Source organism: Anguilla anguilla, chromosome 18 (genome assembly GCF_013347855.1).
Source record: "Anguilla anguilla isolate fAngAng1 chromosome 18, fAngAng1.pri, whole genome shotgun sequence".
Taxonomy (NCBI): Eukaryota; Metazoa; Chordata; class Actinopteri; order Anguilliformes; family Anguillidae; genus Anguilla; species Anguilla anguilla.
The window spans coordinates 6951087-6966260 of NC_049218.1; the positions used below are offsets into that span (position 1 = coordinate 6951087).

The 15174-nt window shown below is 48.9% G+C and overlaps 1 protein-coding gene across 3 annotated transcripts in view; it reads left to right on the top strand.

The window, feature by feature from the left end:
- prkn (parkin RBR E3 ubiquitin protein ligase) overlaps window positions 1–13239 on the top strand; it is an 83330-nt gene extending 70091 nt beyond the window's left edge. For all 3 annotated transcript variants that reach the window (XM_035400581.1, XM_035400580.1, XM_035400579.1), the window contains exons 8-12: window positions 3688–3749; window positions 4999–5148; window positions 10250–10336; window positions 10901–11018; window positions 11599–13239. In XM_035400581.1, the coding sequence (XP_035256472.1) occupies window positions 3688–3749; window positions 4999–5148; window positions 10250–10336; window positions 10901–11018; window positions 11599–11708 (527 nt within the window). In that variant the 3' untranslated portion in view covers window positions 11709–13239. The remainder of the gene's footprint in view (window positions 1–3687; window positions 3750–4998; window positions 5149–10249; window positions 10337–10900; window positions 11019–11598) is intronic.
- The last annotated feature ends 1935 nt before the right edge of the window (window positions 13240–15174 follow it).

A 15174-nucleotide genomic window follows, 5' to 3' on the forward strand; every position in this document is an offset into this window, starting at 1 on the left:
GTTGGCGGGTGCGAAGCATGAGATTTTTTTTTAAAGGAAACAATAATGGCAGGAGCCATTTACAGACTTCTGCGGAATGTTTTGTGAGCGTAGCCGTCGCTTCAACGAAAGGGAGGGAAGGAGAAGGCTTGCCTACGCCCACAAACACAGACACGTGCAGGGTGCTTACGGCCAGGAATGAGGGATGAGGGCGGTGTCCGTGTCCTTCTCTGAGCCTGCGTGTGCGCGGGGGAACGCTGAGTGGGCGACACAGATGGCGGGAATGCGGCGGTTAGCTAGCGACCGTTAAGTCGTTCGCGTTTTTCATTAGCATTAGAGAAAGTCCACCTACCTCAGGGGAGTCTGTTGTGTGTGTGTCGGGGGGAAGGTCATACAGTTGTATAGCGGAAGTTCAGATTTTGTTTTAGGAGAGGCCCTTGCCGTACCCCCCCCCCCCCCCCTTGCAGTCAGCTGCCATATGCTGCCGGATAGCCCCCATTGGAACGATCGTTTCCAGTGCATCTTTTCCACATCGGAAAAGTTCTGACTGTTTCTGTGTCCGTAAGGGTCATACTATACTACTATGTTTTGATTGGCAGTGCATGGTGGCTGTGCCCACAACAGCATTCGTGAAGCCAGAGTTTACCAGCAGGTCTGCTGGCTGTGCTGTTGGCTGGAGGTGAGTTGGGTGGTTTTGGTGTAGACCAGGTTTAGTTTGGATTTGAACCTAGACTGAGGCTAAGTCCTTGTTCCTCTGATAGCCCATGTGCTTCAAAACACTTAAGAATGCATTAGTCCAGAAGTGGTCAGGGACATAATTAATTAATTATTTATCATTCCTTTTAAGTTAACTGATCGTTTAAAACATTTTATGAATTTCAATATGTTATGGTAGCTCCCCTCCAAACAAAACTGCAATTTGCTCTCTGCTGTGTGCTTGTACGCGCGGCAATTTCTTTCTTGAGATTTATGTTGTGCTGCATTCTGGGAAGTGTAGTCTTCTAGCGCATACAGTTAAATTCTAAGCCGGGAGGAGCAGCAGCACAAAGGAATTTATTTATTTATTTATTTTTATGTTTTTGGCAGACTGCTCTTTTAAATTCATCACAGGTCCTTCCTGACTCTTCCATTCAGTGGATAAACAGATCATATCGGTCACATCGGTGCAGAGGTCTGGTCACTGCTGTGAGGAGAGGAAGCTGAAGCAGCCACGTCCGCAGCCGCCGTGTGGCCCGTGCTTCCGTTCCGGTCTCGTCGCTTCCTCAAACGAGCGTCCCGACTGCCTTTTTTAGAACTCACAGCTATCCTCTCGCGCTCGCCAGACCCCCCCCCCCCCCACCACCCACGCCCCCCCCAGGAATGGGCCGTAAATACGTGGCGGAGTTGCGCTGACGTGCGTCTGAGGAGGCGGTGATGCATCACCGAGACACCTGCCGCTCGGGCCGCCGCCGGAGTCGCCAGGGGAACTCACGCGAACGCGACGTCTGGGGAGGTGGGGTGTGGGGGGGGGGGGGGGGGGGTGTTATCGCCGAGCCGCAGGGAGAGCTAAGAGAGTGCGAGGTCATTTTGACCGTCTCTCTCTTCCCCTTGATGGTGGAGAGTTTTACAGGGAACTGCTGGTTCTCAGAATGCTTTACAGTAGACGGTAGGCAAGCTAGAGCACAGGTGGGGCACAGAAAAAATCTGACCGGCAGCAACCTGGTAGTCTCAACTCATTGCCCATTAGAGTGCCAGGCAAGCCCAGGTCCTCTTTGTTTCGGCCTTGTAGTAGAGCTACAGGGTGCTGTGTGCGTCAGTTCATCAGCCTCTTTCCATTTGTGGATCTCTTTTTGTCCAGCTCATTTTACCTGTCTTTCTTTCGGTCTTTTTAGGTGTTACCTGGGTCTGTGTCTATCTCTTTACCCATGTCCACAGTCAGGTGACTCAGGTGGAGTCACCTGACTGTGGATGCTCGTGCTCGTGCTGTCTGGCAAGCGGCAACGTGCTGCAGCGCCCCCTCTCTGCGGCCCTGTGTAACGGCGCCCTCTCTGCCTGCGGAGAGGGGGAGCCATAGGCGGCTGGCGGATGAAAGCGCGCGCAGCGTCAGGTGCAGATGAGAGAAGTCATTAGTTGCCGCTGGGATAATTGGCGTGTCATCCTGAGGAGTCGCCTTTGGTTCAGAGCGGGCGATTTGCCGCTGGAGGAAGCGCGTCGTTAAGCAGAGCCTGTTAAAGGAGGAGGGGGAGTCGACCTGACAAGAAGTTCACTCCAATGTTCATACATTAATCTGTGGACGTTTTTTTTTTTTTTTTTTTTTTTTTTTTTTTTTTCCGTCTCTGGCAGCTTATACCGTTAAAATAGCGTTTTAAAATAAAACATCACCCAAAACAGCATTCTGTAAGGACTGACAATTCCGAGAGTCTTTTTTTGAAACAATTTTTTTTTTAGTGCAATTATACTGTTTTCGTGAAAGCTTCTTTCTTTTCTTTTCTTTTTTCTTTCATATTTTATGACCACTGTTGTTTTGTGCCAGCGTCTGAAACTGTGTGGCTTCGGGTGGTTCACACACTCCCTTTATAACGTGAACCTGGTGATCGACTCAAGTGTGTGTGTGTGTGTGTGTGTGAGTTTAGCGTGTGTGTGTGTGTGTGTGTGTGTGAGTTAAGCGTGTGTGTGTGTGTGTGAGTTAAGCGTGTGTGTGTGTGTGAGTTAAGCGTGTGTGTGTGTGTGTGTGTGTGTGTGTGTGAGTTTAGCGTGTGTGTGTGTGAGTGAGTGTGTGAGTTTAGCGTGTGTGTGTGTGTGTGTGTGTGTGTGATTTTAGCGTGTGTGTGTGTGTGTGTGTGTGTGTGTGTGAGTTTAGCGTGTGTGTGTGTGAGTGAGTGTGTGAGTTTAGCGTGTGTGTGTGTGTGTGTGTGTGTGTGAGTTTAGCGTGTGTGTGTGTGTGTGTGTGTGAGAGTTTAGCGTGTGTGTGTGTGTGAGTTTAGCGTGTTTGTGTGTGTGTGTGTGTGAGTTTAGCATGTGTGTGTGTGTGAGTTTAGCGTGTTTGTGTGTGTGTGTGTGAGTTTAGCGTGTGTGTGTGTGTGTGTGTGTGTGTGAGTTTAGCGTGTGTGTGTGTGTGTGTGTGTGTGTGTGAGTGTGTGAGTTTAGCGTGTGTGTGTGTGTGTGTGTGTGTGTGTGTGTGTGTGTGTGAGTTTAGCGTGTGTGTGTGTGTGTGTGTGTGTGTGTGAGAGTTTAGCGTGTGTGTCTGTGTGTGTGTGTGTGTGTGTGTGTGTGAGTTTAGCGTGTGTGTGTGTGTGTGTGTGTGTGTGTGTGAGTTTAGCGTGTGTGTGTGTGTGTGTGTGTGTGTGTGTGAGAGTTTAGCGTGTGTGTGTGTGTGTGTGTGTGTGTGTGTGTGTGTGTGTGTGAGTTTAGCGTGTGTGTGTGTGTGTGTGTGTGTGTGTGTGTGTGTGTGAGTTTAGCGTGTGTGTGTGTGTGTGTGAGTTTAGCGTGTGTGTGTGTGTGTGTGTGTGAGTTTAGCGTGTGTGTGTGTGTGTGAGTTTAGCGTGTGTGTGTGTGTGTGTGGGCAGGGGGGGCATCCCTGCTCGTTAGCTCTCCATGCCTCCATTTTCTTTTCCTTGAGTCTTCGTGTTGCCAGGTGTGCTTGTCCCCAGTTGTCCTCTCTTTTACCTCCCTCCATCCCTCCCTCTCTCTCTCTCTCTCTCTCTCTCTCTCTCTCTCTCTCCTCTCTAGCCGGCTGTGCCAACTCCCTAATTAAAGAGGTCCATCATTTCCGGGCCCTTGGAGAGGAGCAGGTGGGTCACGGAGACTGTGCTGGGGAGCTCCTTTCTGATGAGAGACCGACCTGACCCCCGACCCCGTCTGCCTCGGGACTCCTGGGAAACGGGGTTTTCTTCTTCCTGTCAGTGTCGCTGCTGACAGACTCTTAATTGCAGCATCTGCCTGTCCTTTGTACACCCCACTTGCACATACCTTCAGTCCACGCACGCACACACACACACACACACACACACACACATGCACGTACACCCACACACACACTTTCAGTCTTCCTCCCTTGACATATACACACATACCATCAAGCTTCCCTCCTACACACACACACACACACACACACACATACACACGCACAAACAGACACACATGCACATTTGGAATTAACTGTTTAGGCTTTTGGCAGATTCTTTAAAAAAAAAAAGTGTATTTCACATGGTAACATACACAAATGCGCACACACGCTTACACACAATCAGAACCCCCCACCCCCCCCACGGTGTGTATATATAGGTGTATATACTGTATAGATATATGGACATGATAAAACCAGATCTGATTGTCCAAACATATTTGGCCACAGCCATTTACTTACAAAACAAACGATTCTGCACTCAGAGGTCAGCGGAACTTTGTGATGTCATAGCAGCCCCAGAAGTGATGTCAGGAGTTTCCTTCCTGTGGCTGAACACAGTCCCACACAGCACAGCAAGCTGACGGCGAGAGGCCGCGCTCATGCATATTTAGGCCGGTGCATAACTGCAGCGCTCTGTCACCGTAGCAACGTGGCGGCACGGCGACGTTCCGTAAACGTCGCTAAAAGGTTCCGCGGGCCCCCGGGGGGGTTCCGAGCCTCGCGGTTCCAGCTGGCCGTGGGTCTGCCTCTCCCCTCTCAGTGGGCCTGTAGCCAGAGCTTCCCTGTTTAGAAACTCCGAAATCGTTCTTCATGTAGAAGTGTGATTGAAGTGATTATTAATTAAGGCAATTAGGAGCTCATTAGAGAGCCGAGCGTCTGCATAATTTTTTTTTTTTTTTTTTTTAATTTTCAAGCCCATATTAGAGCGATTTAAGAAGTGTTTTTGTGAGCGTGCTAAGACCTCTGCCCACTGACTTGAGCATGAGTTGTTGTGAGCACCCCACTGTTTCATTGTCTGGGTAGAGGAGTTTACAGTTTATTTTTCTGTAAAGTAATTGAGGACTTGGCTGCTGGCGAAGGTGTTATTTCGTGTTCGTTCTGCATTGGCCGTGTGTGTGTGTGTGTCTCTCCAGTACGAGCGCTACCAGCAGTACGCAGCAGAGGAGTGCGTGCTGCAGATGGGCGGGGTCCTGTGCCCCGCCCCTGGCTGTGGGGCGGGGCTGCTTCCGGAGAACGGCCAGCGCAGGATCCAGTGTCAGAGCAGCGGCGGGCTGGGCTGTGGGGTGAGAGCGAACAAACGCACACATACATACGCACACACACACGCGCACACACACACACGCACACACACACGCATACATGCACACACACATACACACACAGACACACACGCACACATACACACACACGCACACACACACGCACACGCACGCATACATACGCACGCACACACACGCACACATACACGCACACATACACGCACAGACACACACGCACACATACACACACACATACACGCACAGACACACACGCACACATACACACACACACACACACGCACACATACACACACACATACACACACAGACACACACGCACACATACACACACAGACACACACGCACACATACACACACAGACACACACGCACACATACACGCACAGACACACACGCACACACACACGCAGCACTGGACCGCAGCATTTAAGACAAACCTGTCCATACACACCTGCACACCCCTCCATAGGGTCCCAGTACCAAAGACACGTCCGAACGCCCTTATACACCTCTGTAGCTTAGCTCTTAGACCTACGCAGCCCTCATTCCTGCACACCTCTATAAGGCCCTGCCTGTGCTTGTCCCGCGGTGGCTGGTGTGTCATGTGACTGTGTAGTGCACAGGTGTCAGACTCCAGTCCTGGAGGGGCCGCAGTGTCTGCTGGTTTTTCGGGCTGTCCCAGCGTCGGTGGGTTCGTTTAAGCCATCGATTGGCTCAACAAAAATGTAAACACCTTGCACTCACAGGATTGATCGGCAGCTGATTGAAAGGAAGTCACGGAAACCCACGGACACTGCGGCCCCCTGGGAGTTTCTGTTAGACGCACTTGATGTTGTGTGTGTGGGTGTTGCCCCCGGTATCGCTGCTGTTGAGAGATAATAATGGTAATGGTGTTTATGTATAAAACAAAACCGAAACTTTCCGGAAACCGGAGAGTGTGTCTGTCTGAGCTTCTCAGTCTGCTGCTAAGAGTTTGACCCCTGACCCCTGACCCCTGAACTGGTGACACCTTTACGCCCCAGCCCCGCCCCCCGTCCTTCGGTTTGAATTGAATGCAATCACAACGCAATTAAGGTGTAATTATGACACAATTTGCATGATGTTCTCTAATTACCCAGCCGATTAAAGAATAGGGTTTTAGTTCACCATCCATTAGCACAGACTGATTGCATGCTTGAGACAGCGTCGTCACGGAGAAACACAATAACTCTCAGAGAAAACATTTCTCAGCCGCACAATGAAAACATTTCTCAGCCTCTGTCACAATGAAAAGAATCAGATCAGTGGATACCCAACCACAGGAAGGTTAGAATGGCCTCTCATTCTCTCTCTCTCTCTCTCTCTCACACCCTCTCTCTCTCTCTCTCTCTCTCTCTCTCTCTCTCTCTCTCTCTCTCTCTCTCTCTCACACACACACCCCCTCTCTCACACCCTCTCTCTCTCTCTCTCACATCCTCTTTCTCTCTTTCTCACCCTCTCACCTCTCCTGTCATATATTTCAACTCAATGTCTTCCAAAGAGACACTGCTCAATTAGATGTTTAAAGATGAATGTTTTATATGGAGTGTACATTTGCTAAGATTATGATGATTGCATTGTAGGGTCAATGTTTTGTGTGTGTACGTATATATATATATATATATGTGTGTGTGTGTGTGTGTGTGTGTGTGTGCGCTTTGGTCAGTGCAATCTCCCTGCTTACTGTCAGTCACATATAACTGCATGGACAGGGGCAGTCAGAGTTATTCATGTGATTCAGGTGTCCAATCAGGGAATCTCGCGGGGGGCAGAGACCCCACAGCAGACCCCAGCAGAGGCCAGCGCACGTTTCGGTGAGGGAGCTGTGGGGCCCGTTTACCTCCCAATCTCAGCAGCCCCGCACAGAGGGGCTCAAGGCTCAGCGCCATGTCATTTGGGATTAACAGGGTTTCCTCCCAGGGCCTTATGGGTACTGCTGGTCTGGACAGATTTCCTGGTGGGGGGGGGGGGCTTTTACAGGGAGGGGGGCGGTTGCATTCCTCTAGTGCTGTGATGTGATGGTGTCCCGACAGGGCGGCTGTGAGGAGGGGTGTGGGGGGGGGGGGGGGGGGGGGGTGTGAAATGAGGTTCAGTCCAGGGTCTGGGGGGTGCAGATAAAGAGTTTATTGGTGTCCCACTGGTGGAATTAGGAGGTGTCCTATCGCCAAACACCCTGATGAATTTCTGTGGCCTTAAATCTGGTCTGAGGCCTCTCTGTTCTGTAACAGACACCGCTGGCGCAGAAATCGATAATCCCCCGTCTCCCCGATCCGTCCCCTTTTTTTCAAACGGAGACGGGTTTAGGTGCTCCTGCCGCGGAGATAGCCCGAATAACAGCGCAGATCAACGTCAGCGCCGTCGGCCCGAGCGAGGGACAGCCGGCCGTGGGAGCGGCTCGCCGCCGCCGCGCGGAGGGACAGCGGCCGCTATCTCCGCCCGAGGCACGGCCCGGCTGCGTGACAGCGCCGCCCTGTAGGCCGGGGGGAGAACTGCTGGAGGAGTATGTGTGTGCTGTGTGTGTGTGTGTGTGTAGTATCTGTGTATGTGTGTGCTGTGTGTGTGTAGTATCTGTGTATGTGTGTGTATGTGTATGTGTGCTTGTTTGTTTGTTTGTTTATTTAGATCCCCATTAGCTACTGTATTGTAACAGTAGCTACTCTTCCTGGGGTCCCCATAAATCTTTTAACAATACTTCAATACAGAAAAATACATCAATACACATCCGTAACATTCATACTCAAAATAAGACTCACAATACATAACAATGCATAACAATACACTACATAACAATACACAATGCATAACAGAATACGTAACACAATACGTGTGTGTGTGTATCTGTGTATGTGTGTGTGTGTATCTGTGTGTATCTGTGTGTGTGTGTGTGTCTCCACGCTGGTACTCCTGCAGCAGCTGGAGAGGAGCTTCATTTGGAAAGAAAGATGTGAGTCGACCGTCTGAATTTATGTGGGAGACGGTGGATTTTGGAAGACAGAAGTGTGGCCGTTCTTGCCAGCACCACGATCTGGGAGAGTTTAATATGTCTCCTTCTCAACAAACTTTTTTTTCTTTTTATAAGAGCAAGGAATGGGAATAGGATTGACCTCCGTTCTGTATGTCAGCGTGTTGATTTTATTACGGCTCCTGCTGAGGTGCAGCGAGGACCCCAGTCACCTCGCCTGGCCCTTCTCTAGTTCCCGTCAGGCCCTCCTTCAGTAATATTATCTCTCCTGGTTTGGTCTGTGATTGCGCTGTTTACCGCTGGTTTTTTTTCTCTCCTCCCCGGGCGTGGGCCCTGCGGGCACTTCAGCCTTGGGAAGGTGACATGGGGCGGTGGCGTCTGGGGGGGGCGTGGCGATCGGTTTTTCTGGCCCTGCTCGCTGGAGAGTGACCGCGCGCGGCCGTCCGGTGATGTCGCTGAACGAGCGGGTACAGGCTCGTCCCACGGCCTTTTACAGGGGGGCGCGGTTTAACTGAACGCTCTTCTGAGGCTGTCTTCCGGGTGTTCACATTCGGAGTAATACAGCTTTAAAAAGGGTTACCCCCTAAATGGGCAGGGATTGGCCTGATTTGGCATGGGCGCTAGGTGGTTAATTGATTGTTCTCCCGAGGCTGTCTTCGTGTGCGTCTGGGCAGTTCGCCTCTTCTCTGAAGACACAGAAATCGTGCGCTGAGAGGTGGGGGCCGCTGAGGGCCGCTGAGCGTGGAGCTTAGCTTGGGCAACGGGAGGACGGAGCTGAGGAGACGGAGCAATAAAGTTGCGTTTGAAATACCTGGCCCGTCGGAGGGAGGGAGGGAGGGAGGGAGGGAGGGAGGGAGGGAGGGAGGGAGGGAGGGAGGGAGGGAGAGAGAGAGAGAGAGAGAGAGAGAGAGAGAGAGAGAGAGAGAGAGAGAGAGAGAGAGAGAGAGAGAGAGAGAGAGAGAGAGAGAGAGATGAGAGAGAGAGAGAGAGAGAGAGAGAGAGAGAGAGAGAGAGAGAGAGAGAGAGAGAGAGAGGCGGTGGAGACGGCGGCCTGTCAGAGACGCTCCTCTTCCCCTTTTTGTTTCATCACAGCAGATGGAATCCTTGGTTGTGGAAACAAGGACCCTTGTGGAAGGGGAGGTTTCCTGAGACTTCTTCCGTCTTTTAAACAGGAGAACTATGAGCGGGGGGGAAAGAAAAAGAAACACGCCTCTGTTCTCAAACTGTGGCGTTTGATGATGTGAAGCGTCTCCGTCGCCTTTCAAGGATGCCGCTGAGCTAAAAATACAAATGAGCTCCTAATCCCTACAGAGGCAGGCTTTGGAGAGGAACCGTTGCTTTGCTTTGAAGGCGTTGTAGCGATTCAGGTGCTCCTTGGGATTTTTGTAAGGGAAGGGCTCCACCTAGTGGCTGCAAGGGAGATTCGCTTATATGAAGCGTGGGGAGAGTAGGTGACTTTCATAGTGGCATTTGTAACATGTTGCTTTAGCTCCCTCTGGTGGAAAACGAACAATTTTCTTACAAGTAAACAGGAGACCGTTTGATGGCGTTGATATGATATACGGTAGAATATTTCATCTGAAACATAAATTTAAGAAATCTGAAAATCTAATACTCTACCAAAAGATTTATGTTGACACTGGAGATTGTATTTTTTCCAGTTATTTTATTACCTCAACTGTAACCTGCTCAATTTTATTTGCTGTGATTGATCCCTTATTACATTTCTGTGATATCCATTCTACTGGCACGTCATGCCAGGCTGGCTAGTGGAGGATGGGCCCCCCCTCTATAGCCTGGTTCCTCCAAAACTGTCTTCCCATCAATGACTTCTATATCACCACTGTTTGAGGATTTTTCTCCCCAGTGGAAGTTTTTTTTAACTTTTTTTTACCTCACATGCTTGCTATTTGGGGGTTCAGGCCTGCTTTTTCTGCTACTCTGTAAAGCGTCTTTGTGACAGCTTTCTGTAAAAAGCTCTAAACAAATAAAACTGCTTAGATTTTTTATAAAACTGTACAGAAATGCATGCCAATCAAACGATGATGTTTATGTGTGTTTATGAAGTATAACAGTAGTAGATCAGTGCGCGTTGTTGACGGATGTGTCTGCTTTCTGTCTGCAGTTTGTTTTTTGCCGGGAGTGTAAGGATCGGTTCCACGAGGGGGCGTGTCTAACGAGGTTGCAACCGGAGACAGGTGCGGCCCTCCAGGTAAGGCCCACTGCTTTTGGGTGTTACTCTGTGGGCCCCGAGCACGTATCCTGGATCGGCTAATCCAGGGCCACACCCATCCCAGGCACCGTGTGCGCCAAGGTATCATAGGGCGGGATGGAATCTGTCAGCACATCTGCCTATTGGTGCAGATGTGTCCCACAGCAGGAGATCCCATTGGTGTTCCAGACTGACGGGGACACCAGTCAGCAATTAGGAGTCTCTTAGGACCCCGCTGATTTCAGGAGTCTGTAATTTAACCTGTTTTAATAATGCAGCCTCTTTTTTTTTAAAAAAACCCATCATTTTCCATATAGCAGATTACAGACAATGAAGCTGTTTGGTTGTTTTAAAGTCCTGGAATGTGAGTGGATGGCGTTAATTTATTTCCATAAAAACTGTGATATTTACAAAATGAGCAGCTCGTCATAACTCAGTGGGCGCTGGGGACCAGTCTAAGAGATTTGGACAATGACTGGGAGAGATGACTGGTACGGTGTATGGGACGGTATACCGTCCTGTCTAACCTCTGCCCCCCCCCTGGGCTGGAACCTCTCCCCGCAGGGCTGTGCCATGGACGGGGAGGCGGCGCGGCGGGCTCGGTGGGAGCAGGCTTCCAGGGAGACGATCGATGAGACCACCCGGCCGTGCCCGCAGTGCCGAGTTCCTGTGGAGAAGAACGGTGCGCCGCTCGCGCTTCTGACTACTTCCTGTTCCCCTGTCTACTAGACAGCACTATGTTATATTACACTACACTACACTGTACCATACTATACTATACTATGCTGTACTTTACTATACTATACAACACTATACTATTACTATACAATACTACAGTAGAAAAATACTATACTATACTCTACTATACTAAACTCTGCTATGTAATACTGTACTGTACTATACACTGTACTATACTGTACCGTCATATTATACCATTCTACCTACCTCCTTGTCTCCTTGGTTGTACCACACCATCTGCCATACCTTACAGTTCCTGTACGTATTATACTATACCGTGTATAGTCACCCTGTCTTCTATACTGCATCAACCATTATACTGTCTGGTTCCTACAAGTATTATACTATACCATCCTACATTCTCCCTCCGTCTCTAAACTACACTATGCTACACCTGTCTCATACACCATTATAAGCTCAATCAGCGACAGCCCCTCTGTCTCCTGTCCCCTCTGTGATGTGAGCGCACAGCTGAGCTGGGAGTGCGGTTGCCTGGGTAACAGTGCCGTTTTTTCCCCCCGCAGGCGGCTGCATGCACATGGTGTGCCCGCGCAGTCAGTGCCGCTTCGAGTGGTGCTGGCTGTGCCGCGTGGAGTGGAACCGCGAGTGCATGGGGAACCACTGGTTCGGCTGAGCTCCCGCCTGCCCCCCCCACCGCCGGCCCAGAGCATGCTGGGACTCAGGGACCCCAGAGCAAAGAACAATCAAATAATTATTATTTTTTAAGGGTGTGACTCCTTATATTGATCGTTTACTGGTAAATGCAGCCCACGGGGGGGTCAGCGACATCACTTTTAGAATGTAAACCGCACATGCGCTGTGCCTGTCACTGTGGTGCTGCGTTGAGGGTCGGGGTGAGGGTTGTCGTGTTCCTGCAGCGTTTCGGATGTGGTACTCAACGAGCACCCCTGTGAACACTGCAGTTTACTTCACATTTAAATACTGAATTTCTCCGTTTCGTTTGACGAGATAAAGCACAGAATATGCGACGCTACCTTTTTTGTTCTGGCTCCTGGATTAAACAGAATTGTCCGCGCCACTTTGATTTAATTCCCTTTCTGCATGATGTTAACATTCAATTGCCTGTCGGCTTCCATAATTGGCCAACAGAGGAAGACATGACGTTACTGTTGAATTTATAGGAATCGTTTTCTTATTGTACACTTCAGAATTATGAAGTCTGACTCTCAATAAGCACCAGCCCTGGATCTCTAATATCTTTGAATGTCTCGCATTCTAAAATATGCGTGAAAAAACATGATTGTATTTTATATTTCTGTTAAGTGAAAACAATGTCCTGAAGGAGAATTCTAATTGTACACTTTGTACTTAATTGTGTGAATCCATCAATGTTTTCCCTTCATTTTACATTGTTCAAAATTGCCTCTGAAGTTCATTGTGATAAAAAAAAAAGGTCTAAATCAGCTTAATGCAATATCAGGTGAACAGGACAAGCTGTCACATTTTTGAAAATGACTTTATTGTCTGCATGCAAATAGGCACTGTACATGATAGGATCAGTGTTTTCTCTACATGAAACCTTTAAAAAATGTTTTTTTAACTTAATGTCGATATGATACATTTTGTGTTACAGTGTAAGTAATTTAGAGTAACCCTGTCATCTTGTGATAATTTAAATTATTTTGTGTGAATTACACAAAAGATAATTATTATCTTGCTGGAACTGGAAAGGTTGTTAACCATGGAAAATGGTCAGTTGCAGATACGTTGTGATTGTGATGCGTGTGAAAACAAGTAATTATTCTTGAATATTTATTTCTCACAGGACACCACTACCGTTTAGAAGCATAACATGACTGTGATAATTTGTGACACTAATTATCGGGGGAGGTTCTTATGTTTTATTTTCAGTTTAATTCATGAGCTGTATTGTAATGTTTAAATTGATTTGAAACAGCGGAACTGTATTTTGCTACCCAAGGGCTGACTGAGATGAATATAAACTGAATCCCGTTTGGGCTAATATGTGATTTAGAAGCACGGTTGCTTTTATTACATGAGCTATTAAAGGGCTGTAGCTGATTTTGGAGTTTGTGAATCTGCCTGCTCTGTGTGTGTGGGTTTCCTGGCCTCTGTGTAGTTGTTTGAGGTGTTATGAACTTTCATATCACGCGGCATAAAAGAGCAATAAAGATCTGATCCGGCCCTGCCCTCCTGCTCTTCTTCTGTTCGCTGACGCTTTCCCGTCCGAGCTCCTCTGTACTTTTGCACGCCCGCGCTCTGCCCTTTATCGATTTACGACCAGGTGAGACGCCGTGACCTGGCGCTGAAGCCGAGGAGCTGCTTATCGGTTTACAGCGTTGGGGCGGGCCCCGCCCTCGCCCCTCGCCCCACGCCCCGCCCTCGCCTCTCGAGGAACGGCTGTCTCCGATCGCCCACGCGTCTTCGCGGGAAATGGCTGGCCGTCACCCAGCAAGGTTGTCACCACGGTACCATTGAGTTACCATGTGACTTACCATGTGACACGTTTTAGAGCTTTCTGATTGGACAGCGGACTGTTCTGCGAGTGAAAGAGCGATTATCACTGTTTAAAATCGGGGGGGGGGGGGTTTAATCTGCGCTGAGGGGGACAGCTGTCACAGCACTTCGATTGATTGATTGATTGATTGCCAGGTGTTGTTATCTAGAGTGAAATACAAGGCTAATATGGAATTAAATACGTGCCACAAGAGCGACAAGAACCTCAATAATAGATATCCCCACTGTGTCTCCTACACCAAGCTCTGTAATCCCCTCTCTATCTCCTTCACCATCTTCATCCGTCTATTATCTATACTCGCTTATTCCTGGCCACCAATCTCTCACAGAGCACCCACACCATTCCTGCACCATCTTCCATAACAAAACTGTGTGAGGTTATAATATGCCATAATCTCTGTCTATCTGGATAAGAGGGGCACGATGGTGCAGTGGGTAGCACTGTCACCTCACAGCAATAAGTTCCTGGGTCTGTGTTTGCTTGGGTTTCCTCCCGCAGTCCGAAGACATGCAGGTACTGCAGGCTAATTGGAGACTCTAAATTGCCCATAGGTATGAGTGTGTGTGAGTGAATGGTGTGTGTGTGCCCTGCGATGGATTGGCAGCCTGTCCAGGGTGTATTCCAGCCTCTCGCCCCAATGCACACTGGGATAGGCTCCAGCACCCCCGGTGACCCTGCCCAGGATAAGCGGGTACAGGTAATGGACGGATGGACTCTGGATAAGAACGTCTGCCACATTAAGAAATATGAACGCGTGTATCCTTTGTAGCAACATTTGAAATTTCTAAATAAGATAAGATGTAAGATAAAGAGTTCGTGTTGCACAATAAGCATGTGCATCTGTGCTGACTTTTATTGCCTGTCGTTGTGGTGCACTGCCCGATCACCCTGGAGCAAAACTATGCTGACTGCACAAAGCCCTCTGCCACAGTTACTGTGCTGGATGGCTCAGTAACAAGGGTACCTGTGTAGGCACAGGTCGGCTGAGCATTGAGTTAAAAGTGTAGGTTGATGTGCGTTACTTCTGTAATCCGGTAACTATGTTGGGAAATAAATCTCTGTAGTGGATAACCTTTGATTATTTGCTGTATAGGCCTTGTTTGTATTAAGTAGCTGTCCGTTATTGCTTCTTGGTAACCTGTTGGCTGTGTCTCAAAGTTAGCTGTCTAGGCTGAGTCTGTGGGAGAGTAGTACTGTGCTTCAGATCTGTATCAGGTAACTGTTGGCTAGCGGGGTTCTGGGCGAAGGAACACGATGAAGTCAAACCGGGTTGATCCTGCTGGCCCGGACGACGAAGCGTTCGAGATGACCGACGGAGTCTTCAGCCAGGTGAGATGAATCTCAGAAGCTGGTTCTTTCTTTATTATTTTACCGTTTTTATCACTTAAGACCAAGGGTTTGCTAATTTTTCATTCAATTTTGGCTGCCTCTGAAAAGTAATGTATAGGGTGATTTACCAAATATACACACCTTTGAAAATCTTAATATATTGCAAAATATTGTACAGCAATCACACACACACACACACCTCTGAAAAGCATGGTTTAGTGTGATGCACTGTAGAAAACACACACACACACACATCTGTAATCCCTGAATA